The following is a 16124-nucleotide window of genomic DNA, read 5'->3' as shown; positions in this document are numbered from 1 at the left end:
CCTACCGGAGAGGTAGGAGGAGAACCACCGTAAAACGGTGCATCCCACTCCCACCTCCTCCAGACGTCGCAGAAGGATACCATGGTTGATGGTATCGAAAGCCACTGAGAGGTCGAGAAGCACCAGGATAGAGGAATGCCCTCCAGAGATCATCAATCAGTGCGACCAAAGCGGTTTCTGTGCTGTACCCAGGCTTGAAACCAGACTGAAAGGAATCCAGATAATCCGCTTCATTCAAGGTCTGTCGGAGTTGAAGCGCCACCACCTTCTCAACAATCTTCCCCAAAAAAGGAAGGTTGGAGACAGGACGGTAATTTTCAAGACGGCTGGATCCAGGGAAGGCTTCTTGAGGAGGGATCTTACCACTGCTTCCTTTAATGGTTGCGGAAAAGACCCCTCCTGCAAAGAAGCATTGGTAATCGCCTGGAGCCAGCCGCGTGTCACCTCCCTGCTGGTCGAAACCAGCCAGGAGGGGCACGGGTCCAGTAAACAGGTGGAGGTGCTCATCACTCCCATGGCCTTGTCCACTTCCTCAGGGGTGACAAATTCGAACTCATCCCAGGAAATCCGACTTAGACTTACCCTCGGCATCTCGGCTGGTATTGCCCAAGCGGAGTCAAGGTCTGTCCGAAGCTGAGTGATTTTATCCGACAGAAACTGAACAAATTCCTCAGCTCTTCCCTGCAGGGGTTCCCCCACCCCCTCACCTATATGCTGATCCAGCTCCTGAAAATGAACTAGACAAACACCTGGATCTCATCAGATCACACATTGTTTAATTGCTTGGATGTGGGCCATCTAAAGTCTTTGTAGATTTGTAGGTTGATCAGAGATAACTGGAGACAGTCTGCTTTTTATTCTCTGTGAAGTGTTTTTTTTTTTTAAGTTTGTGAACACATATGCTAAGATTTTTCTTTTAGGTTTTTAGGGAAATCAGTTAAGGCACTATTTAGGTCGGGATAAACCTGCAGTTTATTTTTCAATTATTTTTCATTGTTTTATTTATATATTGCCCACTGATGTTGTCATTGGAAAATTATAGAGAAGACTGAAATGTAAAATGTCCTTCCTTCCTTCCTTCCTTTCAGCGGAACTCTCAGGCCTACTGTTCATAGGAGATGCAATTCTACAGGTAGGTAAACAAGTTGTCTTTTAGTCAAATCTTATTTATTTATTCTTCCTCTATGCAGAGTAGAGGACCCTTTCCTCAAATTATTATTTCTTCCTCAACAGATTAATGGAATTAATGTAAGAAAATGCAGGCATGAAGAAGTGGTGAGTTTTATAACCTTTTCTAACCCATTTTAGTTTCTAATGTAAATTGATGTTGCTACACTTTTATTAATTGTTCATTATGCTCTTACATAATTAAACTCTACTTTACTCTGAGGTTGTTAAATGATTATAATATTTAGATAGTGTACCTTCTTTATGGATCTGACATCACTCATATTATATTAGGATTTTGCCATTCAATTTTTTTCTGGAGATATTTTGTAACTACAAAATTGTCAGAAAACTAACTTTTGCCAGTGTATTTTCCACCATAAAAAAATAGAAATGAAAATCTTTTCTTGAGCATATTTTATTTTCAATCCTCTAGAAAGAGGAAAAATGGCATTTTTCTGTCGCCTGTAACATTTGAGACTACTTGCCTAGTTTGAGAATCTCTCTATGTAGGCTTGTAATATTGTAAGGCTAGACTCCTTCTCATATAGGTCTCACTTTAATAAGACAAATGAAGTGTGACTTACAGGACAGCAATTTATTTTGAAGGATTTTTTAGATGTTATTTTAAACCTTCAGGCTTTACAAGGACATTTAAAATCTTTCCTCATGCTTTATCTTCAGAACATATGATATACAAGATAAAAGGTTCAGAGAGACAAAACAAAATCAGGGATACACAGTTTTCATTAAGTTATTACAGATATAAAATACATATAAAATCACAAGTTTGATTTGATCACCTCATTATAACTATTATTTGAACTGAAAGTATAATTCTCACTTGTGTCAATAGGAACTATAGTTCAATGTAAATAGCTGGTATGGAAGTCCAGCTGTAATCCAGATTAGCACCATAATGGGAGATAAAAATGTTAAAGTCTCTCTTATCCCATCAAACTATTGATTCAGGTCATATTACTTGTTCTTGTTAAGGACTTATTGCCTGCTTGGCTCTATTTTAGTTAGCTATCTTTAAAAATTAGAGGACGGATATGATCAAGGAATTTAAGAATGTATTCAGGAGGTTTGACTTCCTGTGGTGATGTCATCGTGCTTGGAGCTGAGGAACGGGAGCTCTTCTAACCTCTAACTCTAACTTCTTCGTTTGGGTTCATTTCTGAGCGCTGTGGATCCTGAAGGGACCAGCAGATTAAGGGGGAAACTCTGAAGATGTTGGGGTGATAAGGCAAATCCCCCAGTGGGTAGGAGAAACCCACTAAATGGACGAGGATCTATCCTGCCACTTGGTCAGGACCGGAGCGATGGTGGCCGCATAAGAAGAAAGCAGAGAGAGAAAGCAGTTGAAATCGAGACATCTGTTACTATTATTGACAACCCAAAGAAGAGGAGGACAACGCAAAATTGGCAGAGAGGGTGAGCTGGAAAGAAAGAGGCTCTGGGAAGGAGACTGTTTTTGCAGTTCAGATTTTTGCCGAAAAGAAGTGAGAGCATAGACACTGAGTTGGAATTGACAGCCTAAATAACTTGAAGGAAATTGCCCACAGTGAGAACGAAAACCCGGCATGGACAACAGGAGTAGAATATAATAACTGCTGAGAAGACTTAGAAGGCACAGAAAGGGTTGTTTAACAATCGGGTTGGTTGTTGACTTTTTTCTTCTTGCTCTTCCTTCTACTGTTTTGTTTTTCTCAAAGAATTGTTGAACTTACAAGTATTTGGTATTTATTCTCCTCGGAACTTGGAATGGTACCAGAGACAGTAGAGAGAGAACTGTTTTTGAATGATTAGAGGGTGTCTTTACCCACCCCCCTTTATTTTCCTTTGCTGCTGTACTTGTTATTAACTGATTGACACTAACAGTGATACTGAGGAGAAGAAAGGAGAGGAGATACTAGTGGATTATAAATTTGAACCGTGAAGTCTGATGCAAGAAAACCAACGGTGACATAAGCTTATATATATACATAGAGAGAAACTAATTACTAGAATTGAATACCTGTATAACTGATACAATTGAGAGACATCTATTTGTATAAGATAACAGTGTGATATATAACTCTATGATATATAATAATTAAGGATCAAAAACAGAATAGAATAATACATAGAAATGTTTAGATATTGAAACGTGATATTAAGGAAGGTTAATTATTGTTAAATATTGAGATATATAATTATTGATACCATTGATAGTGCTGATAAAGTAGAAGTAAAGTAGAATTTATATGCAATTGTGGGCAAGGATAAATAGGGGGATAAAAATGGCAACTTCAGTAAAGTTAGTGAAAAAAACTACACCCAATATGATTTCGGCAACACCCCCCCCTCCTCAAATCAAAGATCAATTGAGAGCGCATTGGGGCTAGAGAAAGGTGGAACGATGGCAGGAACAACGGGACCAGCACCAACAATGCAGAGTATGCAATTGATGCTCCAGATTATACAAGAGACATTGACGAAAAGTCAAGAAGTGATGGCTACAAATCATGAAGGGACAAGGAGGAATCATGAAGAAATGAAAAATGAAATGGGAGAATTGAAAGAAAATATCAAAAATGTGGATGACAAAAGTGAAAGGATACAGAATGCCTTAGCAATCAAAGAACAGAAAATCCAGAACATTGAAACAAATAAAACAAAAAGATCAGAAGATGGAAAAAATGGAGCTGGAATATAGACAAGTTAATAAAGAATTAGAGTTATCAATAATCCAACTTGAAAATGAAAGAGCTGCATTCTATCTAAGATTCCAAAACATACCGGAAGAGAAGGAGGAAGACCTGAAAGGAAAAATGGTTGAAATCTTCACCGAAATTCTACAGAGAAAAGAACAAGAGTTGAGAGGGGACATTGATGAAGCTTACAGTGTGCATACAGGGCGGGGCATAACCTTTTCCTAGGGGGTCACAGCAACACTTGTAATAACAACACAAATAATTCATACACCATTCGAAAGCCCATCAAAAACTGAGTTTATTGACACGATTTAATAGTCAGTATGACCACCATTAGCCCTTCGAACAGCATTCAAACGAGGTGGATAAGAACACAACAAATCTTCAAACAGTTCCATTCGATTTTCCAGATTTTTCAACACAGTTTCCAAATTCATTCTCAAAGTTTCAACCGAATATCGATTTTGACCTTGCTCCTGAATCATCAGAACTTCCACTTCATCCTTAATTATGGCCCCAATGTTCTCTGCCGGATTGAGATCTGGCGAATTTCCCGGCCAGACGTCATTGCCCCAAAATTCGACATTGTTTTCCTTTAACAATTGCTGAGTCGCATTTGCACGCATGCAAGGAGCTTTGTCATGAAGAAAGACAGCCTCACCAACCACCAAGACATTGTCTGGATCACTGAGAAATGGAATGACATTCTCCAATAAAATTTTCTCACGGAAATAACTGCCATCCCAGGATTCCCCTTTATCCTTCAAAACCCAATGCAGTTTCTTGGCTGTGAAAATGACGAAAATCCCGATGCAAGTCGGATTGCGAACGATTTGTCGATATCGTTCATGTTTGGCGATGTCGTCGACGTCTTTAGCCCAAATTCGATCGTTCTGGAAATTCGGTTTTCGAATGGCATAAACGAAGAATTCGTCAGATGGCGCCAAATGAAGAAAATCTTCCTCGGTCCATTCAGACAACCAATCGCACAACCAAAGCCGATCTTGAACGTGTGTTTGAGTTTTCAATGGTTTGCAAATGACGTGGAATGGCTTCAAACCTTCTCGTTCTCGATATCGGCCGATTGTCCTTTGATCAACTCGTTTTCCACGAATTTGAAGGATTTCTTGGGCCACTTTTCGGTTTCCTTTTCTTTGTTTGCGACTGCCAGTTGCAATGATGGCTTTGCTTTCTTGGGACAGTTGCAGAGGACGCCCTTCTCCAAATTTTGTGAAACATTCTTGGGCTGTTTTGTTCCAATTATCAGTAACCCAATCCGGATGACGTTTCAATTTGTTTGCAATCCATTTTCGATTGATAAACGTCGCTCCAGCATTGCGAGCCTCTCGAAAGGCAATGCATTTTATTCTGTCAATGATCCTTTGTTCTTCCGAATCGAATTTTCCAGCCATTCTTAAAGCAAATTTAACATTTAATAGCTCATTCAATTCAGTTTTTTATGGGCTTTAAAATGAGGTGTCGCGGAAGTTGTAAACTGCTGTCGATCTTGCTGTGACCCCCTAGGAAAAGGTTATGCCCCGCCCTGTACTAATTATGCCAGAAGACATAGGCTCCCGAGAGAACTGCATGTAAGATTTGCCAAAAAAACAACTAGAGATGAAGTGTACAAAAAAAACCAGAGAAGGGACGATTACATTTCAGGGAAAAGAGTTGATCATGCTTAAACAGATTCCACACAGAATTCATGAACAACATAGACAAGACCAATTTTTAACAAATCAGTTAAATAAAAACAGAATAATGTACAGATGGTTGGTACCAGAAGGGGTACTGGTATCTTGGCAAGGAAAAAGATATAAGATAGAGAATATAGAAGAATTGCAGGAATTCTATGAAAAGTACTGCACAGGGGAAGAAGAACAAGGAAGTAAAGAGGACCTAGAAAGTAGAAGTCAAGAGGAAGAAACATCAGAAAACAAGGAAAGAAACAGGAAAGAAGAACAGAAACAAGAAAGAGAGCGAGCAGAAAAGGAAGGTGCAAGAGGGAAAAGTCAGATACAAAACAGAAGCAACAAAAAATACCCCATCTAAAGATGGACCAGGAAATAACAATTATTTTGATAAACTTGAATGGACTGAATGCACCAAAAAAAAAAGAGCGCAGATGTTTAATAAACTTAAGAAACTGAAGATAGATATAACCTGTATACAGGAAGTGCATATTAAAAGGGAACATAGGAACTTACTGGAAAACAAAAAACTAGGGAAATTATATACAGCACTGGCAGATAAAAAAAAGAGGGATAGCAACCTATATAAAGCAAAAAATAAACTCCAAAGGAGTCTACTCTGATGAAGAAGGCAGGATGCTAATGATAGAATTAGAAACAACAGAAAAACCGATATTATTAATAATCATATATGCACCAAATCAGAAACAAGAGGAATTCTATAGGAAATTACACAACAAAATAAATGAATTAGAATATGAAAATATTTGCTTAATTGGGGATTATAATGCAATAGTGAATTTAAAAAAATGGACTATGAAAGCAAAAAGAAAAATAAAACAAAAAAAAAATACATTACCCAAATCCTTTTTTGAGATGGCAATGGAATATAAACTACATGATATTTGGAGAGAAAGGCACAAAACAAGAAAGCAATATACCTTTTATTCCAACCCCCACCAGTCCCTATCAAGAATCGACATGGCTTAGATTTCATCTGGTCTATGTAATCAATTAGACGAAATTGATATAGAAACAAATGAGTGGGCAGATCATAATCCAATAAAATTATGATGGAAAGGTCAAAGAAGAAGAAAAAGATGGATGTGAATTCAAATATTGTAAATGAAATAGAATACACTCAAATGCTGGAGAAAGAATTAAAACTATTCTTTAGAATAAATAAAAAAGAAGACACCTCAATTCAAAATCTCTGGGACACTATGAAAGCATACACAAGAGGCCTTATGATTGCCTACATGGTGAGAAAAACTAGAAAACAAAAAGAGCAACAAGAATGTATGCAAAAAGAACTTATGGAAGCTGAAGATGAACTACAGAAAGACCCAAAAGAATAAAATTAAAAAAGAAAAAAGAGAGATGATAAAACATAAGATCAACTTAATAACTCAAAAGGAATTAGCACAGAAAATTAAAGCAGACAGACAAAATTACTTTGAACAAGCCAACAAACCTGGACGATGGCTGGCACACAGATTGAAGAATGAAAGAGAAAAAAGGATGATATATCAATTAAAAGATGATGAGGGAAGAATTCAATACAAAGCGGAAGAAAAGAAGCATATTATTCATAAATACTAAGCAAAACTATACGCGCAAGATAGTATGGAGGAAATAAAAATAAAACATTATTTAAACACAGAAAAGATAACACCAATCTCAAAAGAACAAAGGGAGGCGATAAACAGGCCAATAACGTTAGCCGAAGTGGAATTAGTCCTGAAAAAGCAGAAAAATAATAAAACCCCAGGACCAGATGGAATACCGGTGGAGTTATACAAATATAATAAAATAACATTGGAAGAGCTAGGAGTGGAAATGTTTAATGAAGTTTTAGAAAAAGCCAAGATACCTGAATCATGGACAGAAGCAATAATATCGCTAATCCCAAAAGAAGAAACCAATCTACAAGAAATTCAAAATTACAGGCCAATTTCATTACTAAACTCCAATTATAAAATATTTGCAGCAATTATGGCAGGAAAAATTAAACAGGTTCTAAATGAACGAATACACCCGGACCAAAACGGATTTTTACCTCACAGACACATTAAAAATAATACAAGAGTCATCCTAGACATAATAGAGTATTACGAGGCGCATCCAGAAAAATAAATGGTACTGGTTTTCCTTGATGCACAAAAAGCATTTGACAACGTAATCTGGAAATTTATAATAACACTATTGGATGAGATGAAATTCAGAGAAAAACTAATAAAAATGATAGAAGGATTTTATAACAGTCAGACAGCCAAAGTTCTTATGACTGGAGATCTAACAGAGAAGATTGAAATAAAAAAAGGAGTCAGACACAGATGCCCCCTCTCTCCTTTGCTGTTTATATTAACTTTGGAAATTTTATTAAATGAAATTTGGAAGGACCAGGGAATAAAAGGTTTAAGACTCAAAAATGAAGAATATAAGGCCCAAGCCTATGCCGATGACTTAGTATTTGTTCTAGAGGATCCATTAGAATCCAGCCTGAAATTAATTCAAAAATTAGAAGAATATGTCATTAAAAAAAAAAAATTAGAAGAATATGACAAAGTGGCAGGACTAAAGATCAATAAAGACAAAACAAAAATGATAACCAAGAACATGACAAAAAAGCAAGAAGAGGAACTGGAAGTAGCAACCAGAATGCAAATAATTAAGAAAGTGAAATACTTGGGGATCTGGATGTCGGCAAAATGTTCCATAATTAAAGATGATAATTATAATAAATTAGTGGTACAAATAAAGAAAGATTTAGAAAATTGGAAAAAAAATATTCAGCTCTCACTCCTGGGACGTATAGCGACAATTAAAATGAATATTTTACCAAGAATCTTATTCCTGTTGCAAGCCGCACCTATTAATCTGGATAAAAAATTATTTCAAGAATTAAATAAAATAACCGCTAGGTTCATTTGGCAGGGACAAAAAGCAAGGATTAAACTAAAGTCAATGCAAGACAGCAAGGAGAGGGGAGCCTTAGCATTAGCAAATTGGGATTTATACGCATCAGCAGTAACAATAACATGGGTGAAGGATTGGATAGAGCTAAAGAATAAAAGAATTTTGACCTTAGAAGGCCATGATTTGCAAGCAGGCTGGCATACATTTCTATGGGATAATAAAAATAAAACACACAAATACTTTCAAAATCATTTGATCAGAAGAGCGTTATTGCAAAAATGGCTCAAAATTAAAAAAAAAAATCCACTATGTGAAAATCCCGAATTGGCTATCACCAACAGAAAGGACGACTCATCCAAATTTTACAGATTTGAACAAAACGCTAAGATACAGAGACTTAATTGATAGACAGGGAAATTTAAAAACAATTGAAAAATTGGCAGAACATGAAAGTTGACTGGCTAACTTACCTCCAAATCAAAACTAAATACAATAATGATACTAAATTATATGACATCGAAACAGAACCACACGAATTGGATAAAATTATTCAAAGTTCAGATAGGAAGATGATAGGGAGAATATATACATGTCTCTTGAAGTATAAAATGGAAGAGGAAATTATTATTTATTTATTATTTATTTTATTTATTTGTCTTGTATGCCGCCCACTCCCGGAGGACTCCGGGCGGCTCACTAAAGACAAGGGAAAGGGGGGAACGAGACAAAGACAACATATTAAAAACAAAACCAACATTCACAATTTCTGTGGAGGTAGATGCTTCTCAGCTCCCCCCAGCCTGCTGGAACAGCCAGGACTTGGTGGCTTTGCGGAAGGCCGGGAGGGTAGTAAGGATCCGGATCTCAACAGGGAGCTCGTTCCAGAGGGCCGGAGCTGCAACAGAGAAGGCTCTCCCCCGGGGAGTCGCCAGCCGACATTGGCTGGCAGATGGAATCCGGAGGAGACCCAACCTGTGCGATCTAATTGGTCTGAGAGAGGTAATCGGCAGGAGGCGGTCTCTCAGGTACCCAGGTCCGATGCCATGTAGGGCTTTATAGGTAGCGACCAGCACCTTGAAGCGGATTGTGGAATTGTGAAAGAACAAATGATAAAATGGGCGCAGAACTTTGGCTATAATATTGAATTAGACAAATGTGAAAAATTTTGGGGAACACACTTAAAAATGACACTATCAGTTGCATACAAGGAAAACCAGTGCAAAATGTTTTACAGATGGCACCTGGCACCAACAAGGTTAGCTAAAATTTAACAAATACCTTCCCAAAATGTTGGAAATGCAAATCAATACACGGAACATATTGCTATTTATGGTGGATCTGTGAGGAAGCTAAAAATTTTTGGAAAAGGATCAAAAATTGGCTGTAGGCAATAACGGGTTAAACTAGAATGAAAACTTTAGAATATAAGTTTTTTTTTATTATGTCTGCAAAATACAAAAAAGAAATCCAGTATTTAATAGACATATACGTACAGCGGCAAGGATTGCCTTTGCCCAGAAATGGAAAAACAAATTAATTCCAAAGATGAAGATGAAACAATAAGAAAGGTTATGGATTGTGCTGAAATGGACAAACTAACTAAAGAAATCCAGGGAAAAGAAGAATCAGAATTCTACCAGATATGGGATAAATGGCATAGGTGGATGGAGGAAAAAAACAAGAATCAATGAAGGAATATAACAAAACTCAAAAATAATAGTTATGAGTAAAATAAGAGGGTTAAGAATGGTGAAATCCAAATGAAATATAATAGAAGGGGAAATAATATAAGGTGAACGGTATCGATTGATAATTGCTATTAGAAAGAACAGGAAACTCCTGTTCTAATTGTAATGTGTAAATGTGGTGTACGTCTAAGTTTTGTGTTTGTGTGATTTTACATGTTTGTTAATAAAAAAAAGAATGTATTCAGGAGGTTCAAGCTGATAATCAGTCAAGTTGAGAAACTCAGATTTGAGATTCTTGAGTCGATTTTAAATTTTCCTGAACTTATTGAGAAAAAATTGTTACATTTTCCCGCCATTCTAATATATATTCATCTAAATTCTTAAGAAGCAAGCAGTTGGTATAAAAATGTACACAAGCATGCACATACAAACACGGATATACAGTATGTTATTTGGCTGCGAAGTCAATTCTATTGCTTTCAGTTCTATTAACTCATCCTTCTTTTTTAAAAAAAAAAATATTTTATCAATTTCATATATACATTCACAATTATATGATCTCATAACTGTTATTAATAATATGTATTTATAACAATTTTTTCCCTACAGTTGACAATATACTTGAAGATTGCTTTCTTACCATCCCATAGATCCATCTTATTTTACAACGGTTCTACTTCTTCTTCCCTCCCTCCCTCTTTCCTTCCCTCGTTTCTTCTCTCCTACTCTCCTTCCTTCCCTCCTTCCTTCCCTCCCTCCTTCCCCCTTCCCTCCTTCTCTCCTTCCCCCTTCCTTCCTTCCTTCCTTCCTTCCTTCCTTCCTTCCCTCCTTTCTTCTCTCCTTCTCTCCTTCCTTTCTCCCTTCCTTTCCTCCTTCCTTCCCCCTTCCTTCTCTCCTACATTCCCTCCTTCCTTCCCTCCTTTCTTCTCTCCTTCCTTCCCTCCTTTCTTCTCTCCTTCTCTCCTTCCTTCCCTCCTTCCTTCCCTCCTTGCTTCCCTCCCTCCTTCCCTCCCTCCTTCCTACCCCCTTTCTTCTCTTTCTTCTCTCCTCCCTTCCTTCCTCCTCTCCTTTCCCTTCTCTCCTTCCCCTTCCTCCTCTTTACCCTTCCCCTCTTCTTCCCATTCCTCCCCTCTTTCCTACTCTTACATTCCCTCCCATTCTTCCTCTGCCTTTCCCTTTCTCCTATTCATCTCCTTTCTCCTCTCCTTCCTATCTTTCCTTCTACTCCTCCCTCCATCCACTCTATCCATTGTTGTGTTTACATATTCTCCTCTTCAGGGGATGACCTGGTTCTCTCTCTTTTTTTCCCCTTATTTGAAAGTTATATATAAAAAGGCAAGATTTACAAAATACAAGATACAAAAATAGATAAAGCTCTTTACATATTTTCATCTCCCATAGCTCATCTCGCCTTACCTAGTATAAGACTAGGTTGCTAATTCCATGCAGGTAGTTATAACTGATTTCCTATCAGCTTTTCAAGTTTTTCCAACGTTGTGGTCTAATGGTATTACTTGAATTCTCACCTCTAATACATTTCTACTCTCATTTGTCCCTCTGTCTTTGTGTATTGTTTATTTGAGTTGTTGCTTAGATCATTTTAAGTTAGTCAGCTATCTCCTTTTATATCTGAATCCTCACTGTCTCATCAAGCCATTTGTATAATTTCTCCCAGACTTTGTAAAAGTCTGTGTCTTTTTTTTCGTTAATCCGCATTGTCAATCTGTTCATTTCCGCTAATTCTAAGATTTTATTCATCACCATTGTGCTAGTGGGGGCATTTTCACTCTTCCAGCACTGCACGTAAGCGATCCTTGCCGCCGTCAAGATGTGGACGAGAAGGTATTGATTGGTTTTACCTATTTTTTGATCTGTTATCCCTAATAGAAACATTTCTGGCTTAAGACTTAATTTAATTGACATGATTTCATTCAGCCATCTTAGCATTCGCTTCCAATATGTCTTAGCCACGTGGTAGTACGTGCCCAGTGTTGTTTTGCATTTCCAGCATTTGGCCGATAATTTTGAGGAAATTTTTGCCAGTCTTGTCGGAGGGAAATGCCAGCGGTAGAACATTTTGTATATATTTTCTTTATAGGCCGTCGACTTCGTTAATTTCAGGTTCCACTCCCATACCCTTTCCCAGTCATCCAGGTTAATTGTGTGGCCGATATTCTGGGCCCAGGTTACCATGACTTCTTTCACTCTTTCTGCTTCCATTTTTCGGATCAGCAAGCAGTTATATATTTTCGAGATTAATTTCTCGTCTGGTCCTATTAAGATTTTATCCAATTCCTGGTCCTTGTCCTGAAAGCCAAATTGTGCTAGATCTGATTTGTATTTATTTTGTATTTGAAAGTATGGCCACCAATCAATATTTATTCCGATTGCAGCCAAATTTTCCCTGGAATTTAGTCTATTTTGGTCATCTAACAGCTGTTTGTAAATAACATTTTTGTCAAAATTTATCAGATTTGGGTATATCAGGGCTTCCGTCGGGGATATCCATTTGGGTAGTTGGATATAGAATTTCCTTCTAATTTCCAGCCAATCCTTAATCAGTACCCCTCTTAAATGGTGTCTTCTAAAATAATTGTGGACTTTGTTTCCCTCACACCATAAGTAATTGTGCCACCCCCATTGCAAGTCGTGGCCCTCTATCGTTAGGATTCTTTTGTTGGTTAACATTACCCACTCCTTTATCCACATTGTTGTTGCTGCTTGATGATATGCTTTCCATTCCGGTAGGCCCATTCCACCTTTCGCTCTTTTATCTTGAAGATGCTTATATTTTATTCTAGGCTTTTTGCCATTCCACACAAAATTTCGTACCATTTTATCCAAATCGTTATAAAATTTTTCTCCTAATTTGACTGGTGCCGTTTGAAATAAATAGAGTATTTTTGGCAAGACATTCATCTTGATTACTGTGATTCTTCCCATCAATGATATTTGTAGCTTCGACCAATTTTTAAAATCTTTTTGGATGTTTCGTAATAGTTTATCATAGTTATCTTCTTTTATAGAAGAGCATTTCGCAGATAGCCAAATCCCTAAGTATTTGACCTTTTTAGTTACCTTTAATTCCATTGCTTTCTCTAGTTCTTCTATCTGTTTTTTGGGAAAGTTCTTTATAATCATTTTTGTTTTTTCCTTATTTATTTTTAATCCGGCCACACGCCCAAAGTCCTCAATGTCCTTCATTAATTTCGGTCCTGAGATTAGAGGGTCTTCCACAATAAAGACCATGTCGTCAGCGAAGGCCTGTGTTTTATATTGTCCTTTTTTTATGGTCAGACCCCTAATTTCCTGATTTAATCTTATCTGATTTAGGAGTACCTCTAACGACATAATAAATAGTAATGGGGAGAGCGGACACCCTTGTCTAACACCCTTTCTGATTTGTACCCTCTCTGTTAATTCTCCATTAATTATAATGTTTGCTAATTGCTGTGAATATATAGTTTCTATAATCTTAATAAATTTGTCGCCGAATTTCATCATTTTTAGTTGTGTGATTAAAAAATTCCAATCTAAGTTCTAAAAATGCTTCAGCCAACCAAAGATGACAACTAAGATTTTAACATGGAATGTCAATGGACTGAATTCCCCACAGAAGAGAAAGAAAATATTTCACTATCTCAAACAGTTTAAGAATGACATAATTTGTTTGCAAGAAACTCATATCAAATCAACTGATCAAAAATATTTGATTAACCCAAAACTTGGTCAACATTTTGCAGCTTCTGCTATGGAAAAGAAGAATGGTATAGTTGTATATTTAAGAAAAGACATGAAAGCTGAATTAATTGAAGCAGATCCCTTCGGAAGATATATCGCTTTAGACTTAATCCTAGAAGGGAAAAAGACATTACTTTTGGGAATTTATGCCCCTAATCAACAGCAAGATGGATTCTATAGAAATCTTCATGCCAAATTAGTACAGTGGGACTATAGTTCCTGTATACTATTGGGTGATTGGAATGGAGTAATAGACACTAAGAGAGATAAGAAGACTTCTCGCCCAAATACTAAGATGCGAGCAAAGTTACCCAAACCTTTTTTTGACATCATGGATGACTTTGAATTGAGAGATATTTGGCGAGAAAGAAATGCAGAGGAACATGATTTCACTTTCTTCTCTGATAGGCATCAATCCCTTTCAAGGATTGATTTTATACTAACCACTAATGATTTGCTTTCTAGGGTCAAGAAGACAAAGATTGCGGCTAGGGTCCTTTCGGACCATAACCCAGTTTGGATGGAGTTGGGAAGGGCAAGAAGGTCTTGGAGATTGAATGAAAACTTATTTAGATATGAAAAGTATATTAATGATTGCAAAAAATTGTTATCTGAATATTTCATTTTGAATATGAATAAGGGTACATCTATGGAATTCGTATGGGATGCAAGCAAAGCATATATGAGAGGAGTGCTGATGAATATAAATAAAACACATAGATATAAACAAGGGTTAAAACGAACAGAACTGGAAGAGGAAATTAAGAGAAAAGAGTTGGAGTTAACAATGAATCCAGGCGATACAAAGGTTAAGGAAGCTATCACCATATTAAAATCTCAATTTGACATGCTGATCTCTGACCAGGTAGCTACTAATTTATTATATGCAAAACACAATACCTTTTGTAATGCAAACAAACCTGGCAGATGGTTAGCTTATCAGATTAGGGAAAAAAGGAAAACTCGAAATATATCTAAACTGATTTACAGAGGGAAGGAGGTCTTTCAACAGGATGAGATTCAAAAGGTATTTCGGGAATTTTTTACAGAATTGTATAAAGGGGATAAAATTAATGGTCTAGATATAGACAAATATTTAGATAAAGAGAAAATACCTTCAGTTAGAGAAGAGCACAGGCAAAAATTGAATCAACCAATAACCTCGGGGGAAATTTTGCAGGTAATTAAGCAATTAAAGTTAGGGAAAGCACCAGGCACAGACGGTTTGACAGCGGTTTACTATAAAAATTTACAGTTAGAAATGGTAGAACCTCTTAGAGAATTATTTAATAAGATTCAAACGGAAGGTAAAGTGCCTCCATCTTGGAAGACAGCGTTCATATCTTTGATACCCAAAGAAGATCAAGATACTATCCAACCAAAAAATTATAGACCTATCTCATTACTTAATGTAGATTATAAAATCTTTACTAAAATACTAGCAAATAGGTTAATGCTGGTTATTCAACAATTGATACACACTGACCAAACAGTTTTTATACAGGGGAGACAGATGAAAAGTAATGTCAGATTAATTATTAATGCATTAGAATATTTGGGAAAGAACAACCAGATCCCTGCTGCGTTCATATTCCTGGATGCTGAGAAGGCCTTTGATCGAGTTAACTGGCAATTTTTGTTGAAGATACTGCAAAAAATGCAGATAGGAGATAATTTTTTACAGTCAATTAAAGCAATATATCAACAGCAAACAGCACAAATTATAGTCAATGGAAGTTTAACAGACTCCTTTCAAATTGGAAAAGGTACAAGACAGGGCTGTCCTTTGTCCCCACTATTGTTTATTATAACTTTGGAAGTATTGTTGAATAAAATACGGGGCTTGAATGGTCTAAAAGGGATTAAGATTAGGCAGCAAGAATACAGAGTGCGCGCTTTTGCGGATGATCTGGTCATAATATTGGAACAACCGCAGGAATCCAGCAGGGTTTTAATGAATACGATTAATCAATATGGTCAAGTATCTGGTTTTAAAATAAATTTAGGAAAAACTAAAATATTAGCTATAAATATGAATACTAAACAAAAGGAAGAACTAGGAGGGACACTAGGTTGTGAAGTGGTCAAAAAAGTTAAATATCTTGGAGTCAATATTTTAACTTCAAACGGGAAATTATATAAGCATAATTATGAACCACTTTGGCATAGTATACAGATAGAGATGAAAAAATGGGAGAAATTGCACTTATCTTTGCTGG

At 36.7% G+C, this 16124-nt stretch overlaps 1 protein-coding gene across 2 annotated transcripts in view; it reads left to right on the top strand.

Moving 5' to 3' along the window:
- The window catches only part of SNTG1 (syntrophin gamma 1), a 299119-nt gene that overhangs the window by 155552 nt on the left and 127443 nt on the right, over positions 1 to 16124 (top strand). For both annotated transcript variants that reach the window (XM_087707075.1, XM_087707074.1), the window contains 2 exons: positions 1089 to 1132; positions 1234 to 1275. In XM_087707075.1, coding sequence (XP_087563201.1) covers positions 1089 to 1132; positions 1234 to 1275 — 86 coding nt within the window. The remainder of the gene's footprint in view (positions 1 to 1088; positions 1133 to 1233; positions 1276 to 16124) is intronic.

The sequence above is a fragment of the Thamnophis sirtalis genome, unplaced genomic scaffold, assembly GCF_051295495.1.
Source record: "Thamnophis sirtalis isolate CommonGarterSnake01/CBP01778 unplaced genomic scaffold, rThaSir2_p1.2 scaffold_2, whole genome shotgun sequence".
Classification (NCBI taxonomy): Eukaryota; Metazoa; Chordata; class Lepidosauria; order Squamata; family Natricidae; genus Thamnophis; species Thamnophis sirtalis.
Note: the sequence above shows the minus strand (reverse complement) of the source record. Positions and strands in the feature narration are given on the sequence as shown.